Genomic DNA, 18437 nt, shown 5'->3' with positions numbered 1-18437 from the left:
TTACTCTCCAGTACCCCCCCCCCCCTTCCCACCCATTACTCTTCAGTCAGTCAATACCTCTCCCCTGGTACTGATAGAGACCCCCACACCCATCTCATTCATTGCTCTGTAGTCAGCCAACAACCGTCCCCCTCCCCTCCCCTCCGGTACTAATAGAGACACCACCCCTACCCCCGACTCACCTGTTACTCCCTAGCCTGTCAATACTTCTCTCCCCTCCTCTCCAGGTACAGAGAGAGAAACTCCCCGTCTCACCTGTTACTCCCTAGCCTGTCAATACTTCTCTCACCTCCTCTCCAGGTACAGAGAGAGAAACCCCATTCCTTCATTACTCTCCAGCCAGCCAGTACCCCACTTCCATAAACTGAGGTCCTTTTCAACCTTTCTCCCGTGCACAGCCCCTTCACAGACACTAACCTTTCTCCCGTGCACAGCCCCTTCACAGACACTAACAGAAGATACCCATTACTCAGATACTGCCCCCTCCATGCACCTACAGAGATCCCATCCCAGTAGATTGCTACTTTTCTGAAGCTGCTGCTTGATGGTGATTTTGGCTTAGTAGATCTCGTTTTTTAAGCTATTTGATTTTCATATGTTTGTTTGATAATTTTGATTATGTATGCTCTGTTCTCTTTTATAAATTGCTACAAAATTTATGATGTTACGGTATATACACTTTAATAAGCCATAAACATCCCCATTTCTAGACCCGTCTCCCTGCCGCCCACTGCCCCACCCACAGCCTGCATTACCTGTCACAGGCATTGATAAGGAATCTACAACTCATCTTTGTTTATTTTTATTTATTTATAGACATTTGGTATTCTGCCTTTTACCAAGAATGGTCTCAAGGCGGAATACAACTAATGTAACAAATAGTATCATTTGTATCAACTCTACAGTTAAAATTAAATTTACAGCTGTTCCTTCTCCTCACCCACCATCCAGTTCTCTCAAGTACCAATAATATATATGCAGGTAACACATTTACCATCATAAAAACGCCTATTCTTTTTTTTTTTTTTTTCCCTCTTTATGAAATACATTGTTCACTGCCCAAAATCCTGGCTCCTTTCATTGTAAGACAGCTCAATAGAATAGTGTGCCATTGAATTTTAAGCTTCTTGGAATGTTTTTCTTCTAGATCGGGTTAAGGGTGCTGGAGGTAACAACATGAGAGACCGAGCTACCATCAGGCGCCTTAACATGTACCGACAGAAGGAGCGCAGGTAGGTGTCTGATACTACCCAAACTGTGTATGGAACCAAGCAAAGAACGTTGACCACATTAGCCCTGGGTCTGTCCTCAGATCACCATCTTTACTGCCCCATTTCTCATTGGTGAAGGACCAGAGAATGCAGGTTATTAGTCCAGTATGAACGATGACTAGTGAGAGAATGAAAAACCTGTACTAACAGATATACCAGGACACGGTGGATCACATTTATCAATATTTGATATTCTGTCTTGTTGCTAGAAGTAGGCACAAGACAGACATAGAAACGAGGTAGGTTGTGAGATTTAACAATGCACACAGACTCAAAATGATTTTTTAAATGTGGGATATTTTTTAGGTGTTAATCAGTGGAAAGTGCCAGTTGAAGCATTATGTCCATCCATACACATATTTTGGGGACGCACCCTGGATGGATTTGGCTGAAATTTGGTAGGCAAGTCTCTTACTGAGCTTCCAGCTCTCCCACCACTTTCCATTCAAAATTCATCCACGGAGAGGGGCCCCAGTAGATGTGCTGGGATAGTTGGGCCATTCCTGAATTTACAGGAGTGGAAATGCATCTCTGCATCATGCTCCAAGCCTGCACTTTTTCATCTTGTGTTAATTTCTTTAAGGTTTTGCTTGAGACCTTGTACACTGCTGAAAGTTAACTGAGTGAGATGCCCAAGTTGCTTAAGTGTGCAGTAGCTCTTTAACTACATGGGTTAAAAAGTAGAGGATTTCCCTAGTGGTTAGAGCAGTGGACTGGAAAGCAGGTTCAAATACTGCTTCACCCATTGATGTTCCCAGTGACCTTGGGCAAGTGATTTCATTCTCCATTGCCTTAGGTACAAATTTAGATTGTAAGCCCTCTAGGGCAAGGAAATACCTGCTGGGCTTGAGTAATTAAAATCTAAAATCCAATCCATAAAGGGATTTGTTTATTTGGATGTTATGTGGCAGGCAACATATAGATGAGTTGAAATCATAGAATAGAATAGAATACCTGAGCAAGCTAAAGATGACCTCTCTTGACTTTTATCCCTGTTTTTAAGATTTTAAACCACATGACCTTTTTGCTGTTGTGCCAAAACTGATCTGGATCAGGGGTCTTCAACCCAGTCCTCGATGCACACCTAGCCAGTCAGGTTTTCAGGATATCCACAGTGAATATGTATGAGCTGGATTTGCATGCACTGCCTCCTTTGTATTTAAATCTATCTCATGCATATTGATTATGGATATCCTGAAAACCTGACCTGACTGGGTTGAGAACCCCTGACCCTAGACTACTATTAAATTTCTTGCTAAATCTAAGCATTTAGGAAGCAACCTTAGCTAAGCCAGATGCCTGCTCTGGACCCAGTAAAAGGTGGTATTCGTGTAGCATACTCCTTAAAAACACATCTTAGGCTGTTGTCTGTTGGAAGAAATAAGATTAACTTAATTGATTTAGAAATTCTTAGGCAAATACGTAGGTCTGGGGAGTTTTGGGTTTCCTTTGCCTGGTAAGATTGTTGTTCACATCGCACCTGAAGAAAGGAACCTGTGAGATCTCAGCCTCATAGAAAGTCTTTCACGTTTGGTTCTTTAAAAGGTTTCACAACCTGCTAGGAATCTGTCGCTAACACCGACTTTGTCAATTTCAGAAACAATCGTGGGAAAGTCATTAAGACCTTGCAGTATCAGTCATCCGTTGCTTCTGGCACAGTGGCACGAGTGGAACCAAATATAAAATGGTTTGGTGAGTTAATGGCTATTAATCAAGTTTACTTAGGGAATAGCCACTGCTATTAATTGCATCAGTAGCATGGGATCTTCTTAGTGTTTGGGTAATTGCCAGGTTCTTGTGGCCTGGTTTTGGCCTCTGTTGGAAACGGGATACTGGGCTTGATGGACCCTTGGTCTGACCCAGCATGGCAATTTCTTATGTTCTTATGTTGCTTTTTCCCTACTTTGACCCTGGGCAGTCTCATTGAGTAAGGGTTCTTTTGCTGTGCCTTAATATTGCAGCACTCTTAAAGTATCCCTAGAGCAATGAACCAAGGTGTAAAAATGAGACCTTTGTACACTTGCAGCAATTTCCAGCTGGCCCAAATCACTTTTTTTTTTTTTTTTACACCTTCTGTTCCTGTGCAGTAAGGTGGACTATAAAGCTGAGGATGTGTTCTTTTTGAGTGATTTCATCGGACAATGGTTAGGCGAGTATGTGATATCCAATATAGAAAATGTAGCCTGAGCTTCAGAATCCACTTCCTCTGTACAGTAATTTGTCAGAAAAGGTGATTTTTAAACCAGCTAAGGGTATCAGCCATCACTTCCTGCAAGTAACTCGAGGGACCTTGCTTTCAGGCAGCGAATTTGGATGCCTTTTGTGATCCATTTATTAAATGAAGAAAATGGGGAGCACTGTAGAAATTACTTACCTGATAAATTCATTTTCCTTAGTGTAGACAGATGGACTCGGGACCAGTGGGTTATGCTCCCCTGCCAGCAGAGGGAGACGGAGTAAGGCTGTAAAGCTGAGGTCACACTACATATACCCATGCCATGAACTCAGCCCTCCAGTCTTCTCTTCAAAAGCCACTGTGGACATACTAGAGAAAGGACTTGATTAAAAATGGATAACCATAACTGTACTCACCCAACCGTAAACACTGAGCTCCAGTAAGAATATAGGTACCCTAAACTAGGGATTGGATGAACACTTACCTGTAATCCCTCGGATTCGAGGCCTACTCCACGGAAGAACCTGAATAGGAGCGAACGTTTAAAGGGCGTCTTTGTAAGATTAGCTTTGGTGTCATCTGACCAATTCCGCAGAAATAGCTGTCGTCTGGTCTCCACCACTGAGGCTACTCCTGGCCAAGGTACAGACTAGATTCAAGCCCGTGTCTACTAGAAAGGTGGTGGCAGGTTCCATAACCACTCTGGAATTCACCCCCGAGTCATCCACCTCCTGAGAGAGAAGCAAACACGAACGAGCCACCAGAGTGCAACACGAAGCAATCTGTAAGGTCATTGCTACCTTGTTAAAGTCTTGTTTACGGATAGACATCCTTTAAGGCTGCGCCTCCCTCAACTGGGATAGTTGTTTGCTTAGAGATGGCACCGACCAGTGCATCCACTTTAGGGAAACGCAAACCCTCTCTCAATGCTGGGTATAGAGCTTCCAATGCACAGCCCCCTCTAAAACTTGCTTCTGGGATATCCCATTCCAGATCAATCAACTCCTGGATGGCATCCATCACTGGAAAGTAGCAAGAGGCTTTCCGCGGGGAAACCAGAATGGGATTCTTCTTTGGTTCCATCATAGAATCTTCCCCAGGGACTCCCAGCATCTTCAGGGTCTGGGAAAACCAGGGCTGGCATTTCGTCTGGGTCCTCTTCTTCCGTGCCATCCGGGTCCCTAACAGGGATACCCTTGGTAAGGCGAGTCATCCCTTGGGGTCTGCTGGTCACAATGGTCACTGGCTGAGGTTCCGTCCGGACAGGGGCAAGTGAGACAGCAGACTGGGCCTGTATGAAGGCTTTTGTAGCCCCTGGAAAAAGTCCACGACTAGTTCAGGAGGCATGGGGTGGGACCAGCTGAATTTCCCTCTCCTACGGATGACCCAGTCAAGGAGGTACTCAGATTCAGCGTACTTCCAGTTAAGGCAGTGACCAGCCCATCATCTGAATGGGAGGAGCCGAGCTTGGTAAAGTCCGGGGGGGCCAACTCTCTTTGGGCTTCCTCACAGTGCTGACATTAGTTGGAATTCAGGTCAGCTGTTAAGCCCTAATATGACAAGAAGCGCAGAGAATAAGGTGCTTAGGTTTCTTGGTTGTTGGCGCCATTGGCAGTGGTAGCCGTGAGTTCAATCGCCTCATACTTAGAAATTTATGCGCACAGATTTCGAGTGCCTAGGCAGGGCGAGGCACGCGCACAGCTCTTCCTGTCGCGCGTAGGGATGTGCCTGATGTTACGCGCACAGCTGACACACTGCGCATACTGACATCCTATGGAGGGCAGTGCGGCATGCACAGAAATGTGCGCAAGATGGTGCCACCATGGCCTACCACGCGGTGGGCTGACCAAGCCTATAGCGGGGCTGCTCAACCCGCTTGGAAGCCCAAGTCCCCTTATTCCAACAGGAGTGGGAACGACGTCGGTACGGCGCTCCGAGCACAGAGACCGAAAATCCTTCTAATCGTCTTTGAGTTGGAAGATACATCTTGTTTCTTTCTTTTTTTTTTTAAAGTTACCTGGGCTCAACGCTTACCGGCTGAGTACAGAGACTGTCTCTGGCTGCAGGGGAAGAGGGCTTTGGCCGTCATCACCACGCTCAGCTTCCTGCAACTGCTGCCATTCAGCTGCCTAAGCAGCAAAGTTCATGCTGGGAACCGGCTACCGGACCAAGGCACACCTCTGAGGGATCTCGGAAATCGCCTCAGGAATTCCCAACTGAGGGGAGGGACCTTTTAGGTCTCACTGCAGGAGAGTGGGCCTCAATGTTTTCCAATAGAATGTAGAATCTCTCCTTCTAAAAGGTACAACAATCCCCATAGGGAGAGGTACGTCCACCATCTGCTGGAGACGGAGAATACTGGTGGGCTGAGGTCACTGCAGGGGTTACATGTACTGTGACGTCAGCTCTGCAGCCTTACTCAGTCGCCATCTGCTGGCAGGGGAGCATAACCCATTGGTCCTGAGTCCATCTGGCTTACACGCTAGGAAATTTTGGATTTTATCGGATGATAAAAAGCCTGACATGTTCTAAGTGATGCCGTGAAATAAATTGTCAGTTGTATCTCACTTGTGGATTTGTTTTTGTGCTCTTTCAAATAACCAGGAAACACACGTGTGATAAAGCAGTCCTCCCTGCAGAGGTTCCAGGAGGAAATGGATCGCGTCACGAGGGACCCATACCGCATTGTCATGAAGCAGAGCAAGCTGCCGATGTCTCTCCTCCGTGACCGTGTGAAACCTCACGTGAGTGCTGCCTTTGGGCATTCTGTGTGTTTTGCAGAAAAATCCCTGGCGGATAGAGCATTGGACTGGAGGCCCCAAGGCAGAGCCAGGCTTGTAAGCGTAGGTGTGACAGGAGCCGCTTGTCTCCGCATTATTAAAGGAACCACAGAGGCCAGGCCATCAAGTCTGCTTTGAAGCATAGGAATTTCCTTTTCTGTTAGTAAAAAAAAAATAGAAAAGAAACAAAGTCAAATACAAATGTTTACCCTTTATTAAAAATAATCAAATCGTGGCTGAAGTGTCAGCTTTAGGAAATTGTGTTTTGTTTGGAGAATCTCCGAAAGTTTTGGGTATTAGCTGATGGACTGATTTCCTGTGAGATCCGCACACACACACACCTGGTATGAACAGGTAAGTGAAATGACCTTCCGTCCCCAGCTCATGAGTGATTTGAGGAGGGGCTGGGGGAAGGGGGCAAACAAGTGGTGCCTTGCACAGCTGCCCGAACTCAGCTAATTCATTAACCAGAGCTGTGCTTTTAGATTTACTGATCTGTTTCAATAAGCAGATTACAGAGCCGTTATGGAACCCGCTGCCACCTTTTTAGCAGACGCAGGCTCTGATTTAGTCCATGGTCGGCCAGAGGAGTGGCCTCGGTGGTGGTGGCCAGACGACAGCCATGGCTGCGGAATTGGTCAGTTGACGTAACCTCCAAAGCTAATCTTACAAAGATGCCCTTTAAAGGATCACTCCACTCCTATTCGGGAGTGACTTGGAAAAGCTGGCCAGCAAATGGGGTGAATCTCCAGTTAACCGGAAGATAAGAGGAAGCAACTACAGCGCCCCTCACCTATGAGGGGTCATTCCAGGGGTTCCCAGTGTTTTCGGGTTCAGGCTTGTCCTGAATCCCCCAATAAAATTTTATCCACCCACCTTTGGGGCAAGGAGCGTCTGTCTCTCTTTTACCACGGCGGGTCGAGATTACTTAGGACAAGTATTGGATACGAAAAGGATATGCACTGGAATTCCACAGCACTCCTTGGGACGTATTCATGATGTCTCCTTGCCACTCCCAGCAAGCAGTGGAGATTACACTTCTAAGACTCCTCACGATGATGACTGTGATCCCAGTACCTACGCTCCAGGAAAATATGGGGCGTTATTCCATCTATTTTGTCATACCCAAGAGTAGTTAAATCACAAACAGATTGTGATAAATTGCAGGAAGACCTTGTGAGACTGGAAAATTGGGCATCGAAATGGCAGATGAAATTTAATGTGGATAAGTGCAAGGTGATGCATATAGGGAAAAATAACCCATGCTATAGTTACACAATGTTAGGTTCCATATTAGGTGCTACAACCCAAGAAAGAGATCTAGGTGTCATAGTGGATAACACATTGAAATCGTCGGTTCAGTGTGCTGCGGCAGTCAAAAAAGCAAACAGAATGTTGGGAATTATTAGAAAGGGAATGGTGAATAAAACGCAAAATGTCATAATGCCTCTGTATCGCTCCATGGTGAGACCGCACCTTGAATACTGTGTACAATTCTGGTCGCCGCATCTCAAAAAAGATATAATTGCGATGGAGAAGGTACAGAGAAGGGCTACCAAAATGATAAAGGGGATGGAACAACTCCCCTATGAGGAAAGACTAAAGAGGTTAGGACTTTTCAGCCTGGAGAAGAGACGACTGAGGGGGGATATGATAGAGGTGTTTAAAATCATGAGAGGTCTAGAACGGGTAGATGTGAATCGGTTATTTACTCTTTCGGATAATAGAAAGACTAGGGGGCACTCCATGAAGTTAGCATGGGGCACATTTAAAACTAATCGGAGAAAGTTCTTTTTTACTCAACGCACAATTAAACTCTGGAATTTGTTGCCAGAGGATGTGGTTAGTGCAGTTAGTGTAGCTGTGTTTAAAAAAGGATTGGATAAGTTCTTGGAGGAGAAGTCCATTACCTGCTATTAAGTTCACTTAGAGAATAGCCACTGCCATTAGCAATGGTTACATGGAATAGACTTAGTTTTTGGGTACTTGCCAGGTTCTTATGGCCTGGATTGGCCACTGTTGGAAACAGGATGCTGGGCTTGATGGACCCTTGGTCTGACCCAGTATGGCATTTTCTTATGTTCTTATGTTCTTATAGTCTGAAAGACGGGACCACCTGTTTGTCCTTCACGGCAGAAGGAAGCAGGGAGAACCAGCTTCACAGGCTTCCACAGCTCGCTGGATTAAGGAGGTGATCACGGGAGCCTATGTGGAGGCAGGAAAGCCATTACCTTCTCAGATTAGAGCTCATTCCACGAGGGATCAGGTGGGCTCATAGGGTGGAGGTCAGACTGTCTTCTCCTGTCGATATCTGCCGGGCGGCGATGTGGTCCTCTTTGCACACCTTGTCCAGGTTTTATCTCCTGGATGTACAGGCCCGAGAGGACTCTGCACGGGCAGCCTCCTGTCCCAATCGGGAGTAGCTTTTGTACATCCCATTGGTCCTGAGTCCACCTGGCTACATGCCAGGAAATGGAGAAATTACTTACCTGATAATTTTATTTTCCTTAGTGTCGACAGATGGACTCAGCATCTCGCCCTCAGTTCCCCAAGATCTGCACCACGGGTCCTCCCATGGAGTGAGCTTCGAATCCAAGGGATATATTTATTCTTACTGGAGTTCAGTGTTTATAGTTGGTTGAGTACAGTTACGGTTATCCATTTTTAATCATATTTTCAATTAAGTTCTTTCACTAGTATGTCCACAGTGGCTTTTGAAGAGAATACTGAAGGACTGAGGTCAATGCAGGGCTGGATGTAGGGTGACGTCAGCTTTGAAACCTGACAGGGGTGCATAACCCATTGGTCCTGAGTCCATCTGTCCTACACTAAGGAAAACGAAATTATCAGGTAAGTAATTTCTCCAATAACTTAGAGAAGGGACAGGGGATACAACGGAGACATTGAGGTATTTTGAAGGTGTGAATAAGACACAGAAAGCAAACCTTTTTCAGAGGAAGGAGTGCTCTAGAGCCAGATGTTAGTATCCAGCTCCAGGTAGGAAAACTCAGAAGCAAAGTATTTCTTCATGGAAAAGGTGGTGATTGCATGGAATGGCCTCCCTCTGGAGGTGGTGGACACAAAAATAGTAACGAGGCTACCTGGCCTTATCTGCTGTCCTTATCTGCTGTCCTCTTCTATGATCCTCTAGCAGCGTTCACAGAGAGTGGAGGAAGCCAGGGTACAAATCCCGCTTCTCCCACCGACACCTCTTGTAGATCCTGGCCAAGTCACTTTGTCTTCCATTGCTCCAGGTAGCAATTTAGATGGTAAGCTCTCAGGGAACATCCTGCTGTACCAGATTGTAACTTGCCTTGAGCATGGGTTTGTAAAAGCAAATATATATCCAGCTTATGAGGTTATCTGCCGACCACGAGTTCCTGATAATCGCCCGTGCCGTGATTGCTGCCCGTTCATTAGCTTGGACTCTTCATTCTGTACATTTCTTTCATCACAATGAAGACTGGTGGTTTTCATGTGCATTTAATAAAAACGTGTTATCTGAACCGGGCAGAACCTTATCGGGAGAGAGAATGCATTTGCAGAGTGAGCCAGTTCTTCATCCATGAACACAATCCGCATCCAAGGAAAGGAAAGTTGTTATGGGAGCACAGCTTAGAAGGAAATTGCATGCAAAACAGGCCCCCTCTCCCTCCCCCCATGACAAATCTGTACGTTTGGCGGGACTTGTGCCTTTATTGGGAAAACAAAGGAAGATGGAGAGCAAAGATAAAGTTTGTTGTTGATACAGCTGAGGCTCTGTTCGATGTCAGTTACTGATAAAGTAGTTGGGAGCGCCGAGTTTTGGCAGCAGGCGCTCTCTTAGAATCTCTTGCTGCAGAGTGTTTAGATTTCGTTGCCTTGTTTTTGGTTTAATGTGGGTATTTCTTTTGAAAGGTTTCCCATGCCCTTTTTGGAGTGGACATGAGATTTGTTGGCAGCAGGCTTAAAAGAGGCGGCCCCGTTATGGTTTCTTTCGGTGGTCAGCGTTGAATGGGACCCCCATGCAGCTGCTGCTGACCCTGAGTACGTTACTGTGGCACCGTGACATGGCAGCGTACTTGTGCTATTCCAGCAAAACGGTACAAACGTGGTCATTTTAAAGAAAGGAGGGGAGCCTGCTGTCTGGATGTACAGCCAGGGGTTCCATTACATTTTGTATTTTCCTAGCGTGTAGCCAGATGGACTCAGGACCAATGGGTTTATGCTCCCCTGCCAGCAGATGGAGACATCACCTTCGATACACCCCTGCAGTAACCTCAGCCCTTCGGTATTTTCTCCAGCAGATGGTGGACATGCTTTCCCTATGGGGATTGCTGTAACTTTTGGAAGAAGAAATTCTACTTTTAAATTGGAGAAAAGATTAATCCCCGCTCTCCTGTGCTGATACCTAAAGGTCCCTCCCCTAGTTGAGAATTCCTCAGGTGATTTCCGAGATCCCTCAGAGATGAGCCTTGGTTCGGTGGCCGGTTCCTGGCGTGGGCTTTGCTGCTTAGGCAGCGGGTGCAGGAAGCTGAGCGTGGTGGTGATGGCCAAAGCCCTCTCCCCCCAGAGCCGGAGATCGTCTCTGTATTCAGCCGCAAGGTCAGCCTTATCGGCGCCATCTTGCGCTTGTTTCTGTGAGTACGGTACAGCCCTACGTAGGCCATCGGTATGCACAATGCGTACATGCTGTGTGTGTAACATCAGCGCTTGCTTGCGCGCACAACATCGTAAGCGCATACAGGAAAAGCTGAGCGCACAGTCTGAGCATGCGCCTCGCTGCGCCCAGACGAGACGCTCTAAATTTGTGCGCATATAACGTTTTAAGCGCGCGCTGATTAGAACGCATAGTTACCGCCACCAATGGTGCCGGCAACTAAGAAACCTCAGCGTCTTGCTCTCTGCGCTGCTTGTCGTATTAGGGCTTCACAGCCCAACCTGTGTCAGCAATGTGAGGAAGCCCAAGGAGAGTTGGCTTCCTCGGACTTTGCTAAGCCCGGCTCCTCCCATTTAGATGATGGGTTAGCACAGATTTAACTGGAAGTACCCTGGATCTGAGTACCCCAGGACTGGGTCATCCATGGGAGAGGAAAATTCAGCAGCACCTACCCCAGTACCTCCTGGGCTAGGCATGGACCGAGCTGCCTTCTCTTGGGTGGAATTTTTTCAAGGCCTTCATACAAGCAGGAACCTCAGCTGGTAAGCCCTCACTCTCCCAGTCCTATCGGCAGACCTTGAGGCATGCCTTGCCTCAACAAGGGTATCCCTGGCAGGGACCCGGACGACATGGAGGAGGATACAAGTTCCTTGGAAAATGGGGACATTCCCCCTGGTTTAGAACCGTATCGGACCATGTTACGGTTTTTCCATAGGGACGAATTGCTGGCCCTGGTTTCCCAAACCTTGAAGATGCTGGGAATTCTTGGGGCAGACTCGGACGGAACCAAAGAAGAACCCATTCTGATTTCCCTAAGGAAAGCCTCTTGCTACTTTCTATAACTGAAAACCATCCAGGAGTTCATTGACCTGGAATGGGATGCCCCAGAAGCAAGTTTTTAAAGAGGGATGAGCGTTGGAAGCTCTATACCCACTGGATCTGGCAGTGAGAGAGCATTTGCGTTTCACTAACGTGGATGCGCTGGTCTGAGCCCTGTCTAAGTGAACAACTATCCCAGTGGATGGAGGAGCGGCCTTAAATAATGCGCATGATAGATGGATGGAGTCCATCCTTAAACAGGCCTTTGATACTGTAGCTATGAACTTACAGGTTGCTTCTTGTTGTGCCCTGATAGCTCGTTCTTGCCTGCTTCTCTCTCAGGAGGTGAATGACTTGGGGTGAATTCCAGAGCAGTTATGGAATCTGCCATCGCCTTTTTAGCTGATGTGGGCTGAGATCTAGTCCGTACTTTGGCCCGAGGAGTGGCCTTAGTGGTGGAGGCCAGAAGACAGCTCTGGCTGTGGAACTGGTCAGCAGACGCAGCCACCAAGGCAAATCTTACAAAGATGCCCTTTAACGGATCACTTCTTTTTGGAAGCGAATTGGAAAAGCTGGCCAGTAAATGAGGCGAATCTCCAGTACCCCGGCTACCAGAAGATAAGAGAAAGCAGTTACAGCGCCCCTCGCCTATGAGGGGTCGATCCAGGGGCTCCCAACGCTTTCACTCCATCAGAAACTCGACATTTCGGAGGTCTCAGCCCTTTGGTAGGTCTCAGTTCTTTCATGGTCGACAACCCAAGATAGGGGCAAGTATGTCAGTAGGCTTTTGGTGCGGTATCAGGAAGTTTCAGAACCGGTCCGAAAGACAGACTGCCTGTTTGTCTTTCACAGTGGAAGGAAGCCGGGTGAACCACCTTCACGGGCTATCGCAGCTCGCTGGATTAAGGAGGTGGTTACGGGAGCCTATGTGGAGGCAGGAAAACCATTACCCCTTCAGGTTAATTCTGCTAGAGCTCAGGCAGTCTCGTGGATGGAAGCTAGACTGCTGTCTCCCGTCGACATCTGCTGAGCGGTGATGTGGTCCTTGCACACCTTCTCCAGCTTCTATCGCCTGGACGTTCTGGCTCGGGAGGACGAAGCCTTTTCAAGAGCACTATTAACCGGACCAAGGGGAGCCTCCTGCCTCGATCGGGAGTAGCTTTTGTACATCCCTTTGGACCTGAATCCATCTGGCTACACGCTAGGAAATGGAGAAATTAATTTACCTGATAATTTTGTTTTCCTTAGTGTAGACAGATGGACTCCGCATTCTGCCCACGGCTGCCCAAAAACGGGTTCAAGGATTCGCCCCTGGAGTGGATATAGATTCCAGGAGATTACAGGTAAGCCATTATCCAGTCCCTAAATAAGGGCATCCAGAATCCTACTGGGGTTCAGTGTTTGGTTGAGTACAATTACAGTTATCCGTTTTTAATCAAGTTTTTTGGATAGTATGTCCAGAATAGCTTTTGAAGAGAATACTGAAGGGCTGAGGTCACTACGGTGATGTCGGCTTAGAAACCTGACTCTGCCTCCATCTGCTGGCGGGGAGCATAAACCCATTGGTCCTGAGTCAATCTGCCTGCACTAAGGAAAACAAAATTATCAGTTAAGTAATTTCTCCATTTGTGAAATCTGAAAAAAATCCATGCACCCAAATATAAAAGTTATCCTCATGTTAATGACAGTCAAAGCAGTAGTGCTTCAGTTTTTAAACAAGAAAAGAGCAATGTTTTAGAAGTTGTCTAGTTGCATCCTCTTTATTGTTCAAGGTTTTTATAGTCCATGTGTCAGTAAAACACCCTAAAAATGAGCAGCATGGAAGCATTGATTGCTTTTCAGTATCATAGTTCTCATTTTCTGTCCATCCTCAGAACTGCAAAGTGCACATCCTGGATACAGAGACTTTTGAAACTACATTTGGCCCGAAATGTCAACGCAAGAGACCGAACCTCACTGTGAGTGACATGCTGGGGCTGGCGGAGCGTGCCGAGGCATCGGTGGAGGGCTACAGCCAGGAGAAGGATCGAGATCTGGTCACCGAGGACACCGGAGTGAGGTGTGGAGCGGGGAATCCCAGAAGGGAGGGCCTCTGCACAGCAGAGCTGTGTTTAAGCCCCACAGTATGCATAGTTTTTATTGTGACCACGTTTTATGCCTTGTTTCAAACTTAGAAGGCTTGGGCAAAGTGGGCATCGTTTCAAAATCTCGAGAGTAATGATTGTGGTTTTGTAGCGCTTTTCAAACCGGGCTGAAAGCACGATGATAGCAATTCAATCTGTTCGTCTGGTGCATGGACCTGTCACCTAACCTATTAAAAATAACCTTGATCCAATAAAGGATACAGTTTTCTAATACACAGGACATTTTTACATGAAATTTGGTACAAAATGCAAAATTTATTGTTCATGCAAAATTCTCAATTATTCAAGGCTTTTTTTTTTTTTGCAATATTTCCGACCATTCCTGTAAGTTTGGTCAAATGCATTGAGCTACAAAGCATTTTAAAAAAAATTGGCAGGAAAGGAAGTTGATATCTTGGACAGAGAGATTGGGAAGATGGAGGGAGTGCTGACTCAGTTTTGTTTTTTTTTTGTGTTTTTTTTAATATAAGCAATTTTCCTACCTTGAGATGAAACAGTCCACATTGCTAGCAGAGAAGGCATCCAGTCTGCATTTAAAGAACTAACACTGTGAGCCAGAAACTGATATTTTGATCTCTGAGGAGGTCTTCTTCAGCGTTACAGTAGCAGAGAACCCTAAGTGTGACAGATGGCCAATTTCTAATCCAGCTTACATGAACCCAGCGCAAAGATGCCAGACAAGTAATGGACCCAACTTCCTGATCATTCACAGTCGCTCAGTGATCCCCTCCCTGTTGAGCGTGAACAAAATCTAAAGGCATGAGACTAAGTGTAAATGACCTTTTGAACTTTTATCCTATATAACTCAAACTTTTGTTTTTGTGTGTTTGTTTAGAAATGAAGCTAGAGAGGAGATTTATAAGAAGGGCCAGTCTAAAAGGATCTGGGGCGAGCTGTACAAGGTAGGTGCTAGATCTCCTCTTCTGTTGTACACAAAAAAAAAAAAAACAACCCAAGTAGCTGCTCCCACTTTCCTACACTTTGGCTTCGAAGTAATAATGACACTTCCTGGCGCAAGGGATTCTTGGCGAGATCCAGAAATATTTTAAGTCGCTGTTCTGGTTGGGCACTGAACAACAATTTATTCCTTAACCTTGAATCGAGCATGGTGTGGTTTATATTAAGGAATAGCCGAGTGTTAGAGCAGCAGCAGCCTGAGATGGAGGGGGAAACCAGGGGTTTAAATCCCACTGAGGTTCTTAGCCAACCGTGGGCAAATCACTTTACCCTCCATTGCCTTAGGGTCTAATTTACTAAGCTTTTTTTCTTACAGATACGGAATAGGGGAAAAAGATTGAGTAAATCAGGCCCTCGGGGGGACTGGGAGAATACCTGCTGTACCCGACTGTAACTCGGCCTGAGCTAAGCTTAATTGAATAAAACACACTATTTCCCCGTCTGAACTGCTTACGTTGACCTGGAAGAGGTCTGTTTTCACCCAGGATGCAGAGCATACGAGAATTCGGGGGGAGGAGGGGAGCAGTATAGCTTAGTGTGAAATGTCATTGGTCAAGAGCTTCCAAATCTTTGGGGGACTAAGTTAGACACAGAATGGGAGAAGAGTCTTTAAGGCCAATGAGCTAAAGTGCAAATAAGTTGGCAAACAGGGTGATACCCACAAAGATGCCAAACAGTGTGCATCATCACATTTACAAATTTTAGCACATACTGAGTGGCATCTTTGCTTACGCTTTTTTTTTTTTTTTTCTTTTGCAACACGTGTGCAAACTCGAGCATGAAAAATCATGCATATCAGCTCAGCAGTTAACAATAGTAAATCTACGGGCACAGATGGGGAAAAAGCTATCGTTTTTTCTCATGAACATTTCCATGCAAAATCACCGAGCAGCTCATTTGCAGGAATATATATATATATATATATATACATTTTTTTTTTTTTTTTTTTTGCATGAATATTTAAAGCAGCCAAAACCAGGAGAAAAACTTCTGGTGGTGCCAGCTCATTGCTGCGAGGGATTTCGTAGCTTGGCATGTCAGGGCTTTTAGTAAATCAGGTCCTAAACGTTCTCACGATTTTATGTGCACTCTGGGATGAATTTTCAAAGCCATCTCGCAGCCTAGCTCCAACGTCAAGCTGCTAATCAAAGCCTTTGAAGGTTTTTCCCCAGCAGAGCAGCTAACCCTAACTACCTAGTTTCACTAGGATTTTTTTTATTTTAGCTTCCCAAATTGTGGGCATTCACAGGGCAGGGTTAGTCCGGGGGATTTAACTCGGCAGCTAATGCAAGGCATGGATTTATCTAGCTATATCTGGATCCTGTGACCCCAGTGAGTGTGTGGGGGAGGGGGACGGTGGAGGTTTTGCAACAGCTCCAGGATTGCTAGGAAGCAGGCAAAATGCTAAGGAGTAAATTAATAAAAACATTAACACCCCCTCCAGAATTAACTACAGACTCTCATGGGATCTCCAGTGTCTTATCCAGATGGAGCTTGAATCAGGAAAACGTCTGCCCCCTTGTGACATGGAAAGAGGGTGTGCTTGTGGTGCCACATGTGTGACTGCTGCTAAGCATTATACATTTTGTAGGGTTTGGCACTGAAGTTCTGCTGTGCAGTGTGAAAAATGCTGACCCTGATTATTACAGTGAATGTCCAGAGACCATGAGCATCTTCCAGACAAGCAACAGGGCTTTGCTTTTTCTGCTGCTCATGTAAATTTACTGCCTCTACCAAGTCTGGATGTCTTGCATAATATGAGTTAAACCACACAGGCCTTGTGCAGCTTCACTCAAGCAAGTGTGGATTATGCATGCAGCAGCTCCAGCACACACAAAAATGCCAATTGGCAGATCTTATGGGGACTTGACCCCAGAGATGAGAAGCTGCTGCTTGTCTTTCCAGTGAAAACTGTACTAGTCGGTGGCTGCATTGAGCAGGTCATGCTAATGGAGTTGCGCTTGTCTACTCATTTCTATGGTGCAAGCAGACGTATTCAGGGCTGTACAGAAATGCATAAGAAACCGTGCAGTCTGTCTGAAGAGGCTGTGCTCTGTTTACGGTATCTTTCTAGTTGTTTCCCTAAATGGTATTGCAACCTTAAGAGAATCCAGATTGCCTCAGGAGTAATATACACTGGTACTCCATTAGGATAACTCATGCCAGAGAGGGAAGGGGTGTTCTGAGCTTGTGAGTAGTGTATCTGTGAGATATCTGAGCGGAGGGGAGATTATTAGTCTTTAGGGATGTGCATTCGCTTCACCTGTTTTGGTGGTACCCACGTACCTTGCGGACTTTATAATACATGAGAAAAAAAAATGGATATCCTTATATATTTAATTATGAGTTAAGCACATACTATCCGTTCTCTATACGTACCTAGATCAGTCCAGACTCCTGGTTTTGCCTCCCTTCCAGCAGATGGAGACAGAGAAAGTTTTACTGATACTGCAACATAACCCGAAGTGCCACCTGCGGTCCCTCAGTATTTCTCTGTCTCCAGCAGATGCTGGCGGTCTATCCCAATTTTTGTGCGCACTATAAAATCGGCGAGGTATGTGTGTACCGCCAAAACAGATGAAAGGAATGCACATCCCTACTACTCTCCTGGGGCGCAGAAAAGGGCTCACTAAGAACTAAATGTACTGAGCATTTTTCCCATAGGAGATGGGGAAAAGCCTTTAGTAAATCTGTCCCTCTAAATAGGTTTCATTATATATGAGGTCATCTTTCCTTACCATGTACGCCAAAGAATTTAAATTAGTATTCCTGTTATACCACAGATCAGTCCAGACTCCTGAGTTTTGCCTCCCTGCCAGCAGATGGAGACAGAGAAGAAAAGCTTTAGACACTGCTGTTTAACCTAGTGTGCCTCAGTATATCTGTCTCCAGCAGATGGTACTGGTGTAAAACGTTGCCCATGGTTCGCGGATCTGATCAACTTGGCAGTAGACAGCCCAATTCGCTTAAGTCATCTAGCGCGCCTTCTTCGTCAGGGACCCATATTTTCAGGGCAGGCCGTTCACTTTTATCTAGTGGCATGGCTTTTGAGAGGTGGCGTTTGAGACATAAGGGTTATCCCGAGTCTGTCATTTCTACATTGTTACAAGCTAGGAGAACGTCTACTAATCTTTCGTATGTGCAGGTATGGAACGTTTTTGAGTCCTGGTGTTGCACTAAGGTGGTTCAGCCTCTCAAATCTTCAGTGTCTGACATTTTGTCTTTTCGGCAAGAAGGCTTGGTCAAAGGGTTGTCTTTGAGCTCGCTTAAGGTCCAGGTGGCAGTTCTGGGTTGTCTTTGGGGCAAAATGCAGGGCTCTACTTTATCAGCTCATCCAGATGTGGTCCGGTTCCTTCAGGGGATGAAGAGTTTACATCCGCCAGTGCAGAAAGTTTATCCATCTTGGAATCTTAATCTGGTCCTTAGAGGGTTGTGTGAGGCTCCTTTTGAACCACTTAGAAGAGCTACCCTTTTCTGAGTTGCATGCCTTATCTTGCCGTGATCCATTCCTTCAGATTTCAGACTCAGGGGTGTTGTTGCGGAGAGTACCTCCTGTTTTACCTAAGGTGATGACTACGTTTCAAATAAATCAGACAGTGGAGTGTCCAGCTTTTCCTGAGGTGGACGCCTCCGCTCCTCATGCGAGGGAGC

General features: G+C 46.0%; 1 protein-coding gene across 1 annotated transcript in view; it reads left to right on the top strand.

The window, feature by feature from the left end:
* GNL2 (G protein nucleolar 2) overlaps nt 1-18437 on the top strand; it is a 39928-nt gene that overhangs the window by 255 nt on the left and 21236 nt on the right. The window contains exons 2-6 of the mRNA XM_029571255.1: nt 1148-1232; nt 2869-2963; nt 6052-6191; nt 13560-13744; nt 14665-14731. Of these exons, the coding sequence (XP_029427115.1) occupies nt 1148-1232; nt 2869-2963; nt 6052-6191; nt 13560-13744; nt 14665-14731 (572 nt within the window). The remainder of the gene's footprint in view (nt 1-1147; nt 1233-2868; nt 2964-6051; nt 6192-13559; nt 13745-14664; nt 14732-18437) is intronic.

Source organism: Rhinatrema bivittatum, chromosome 11, assembly GCF_901001135.1.
Source record: "Rhinatrema bivittatum chromosome 11, aRhiBiv1.1, whole genome shotgun sequence".
NCBI lineage: Eukaryota > Metazoa > Chordata > Amphibia > Gymnophiona > Rhinatrematidae > Rhinatrema > Rhinatrema bivittatum.
The sequence above is the reverse complement of the archived record's forward strand: the minus strand, read 5'-3'. Positions and strand labels throughout refer to the sequence as shown.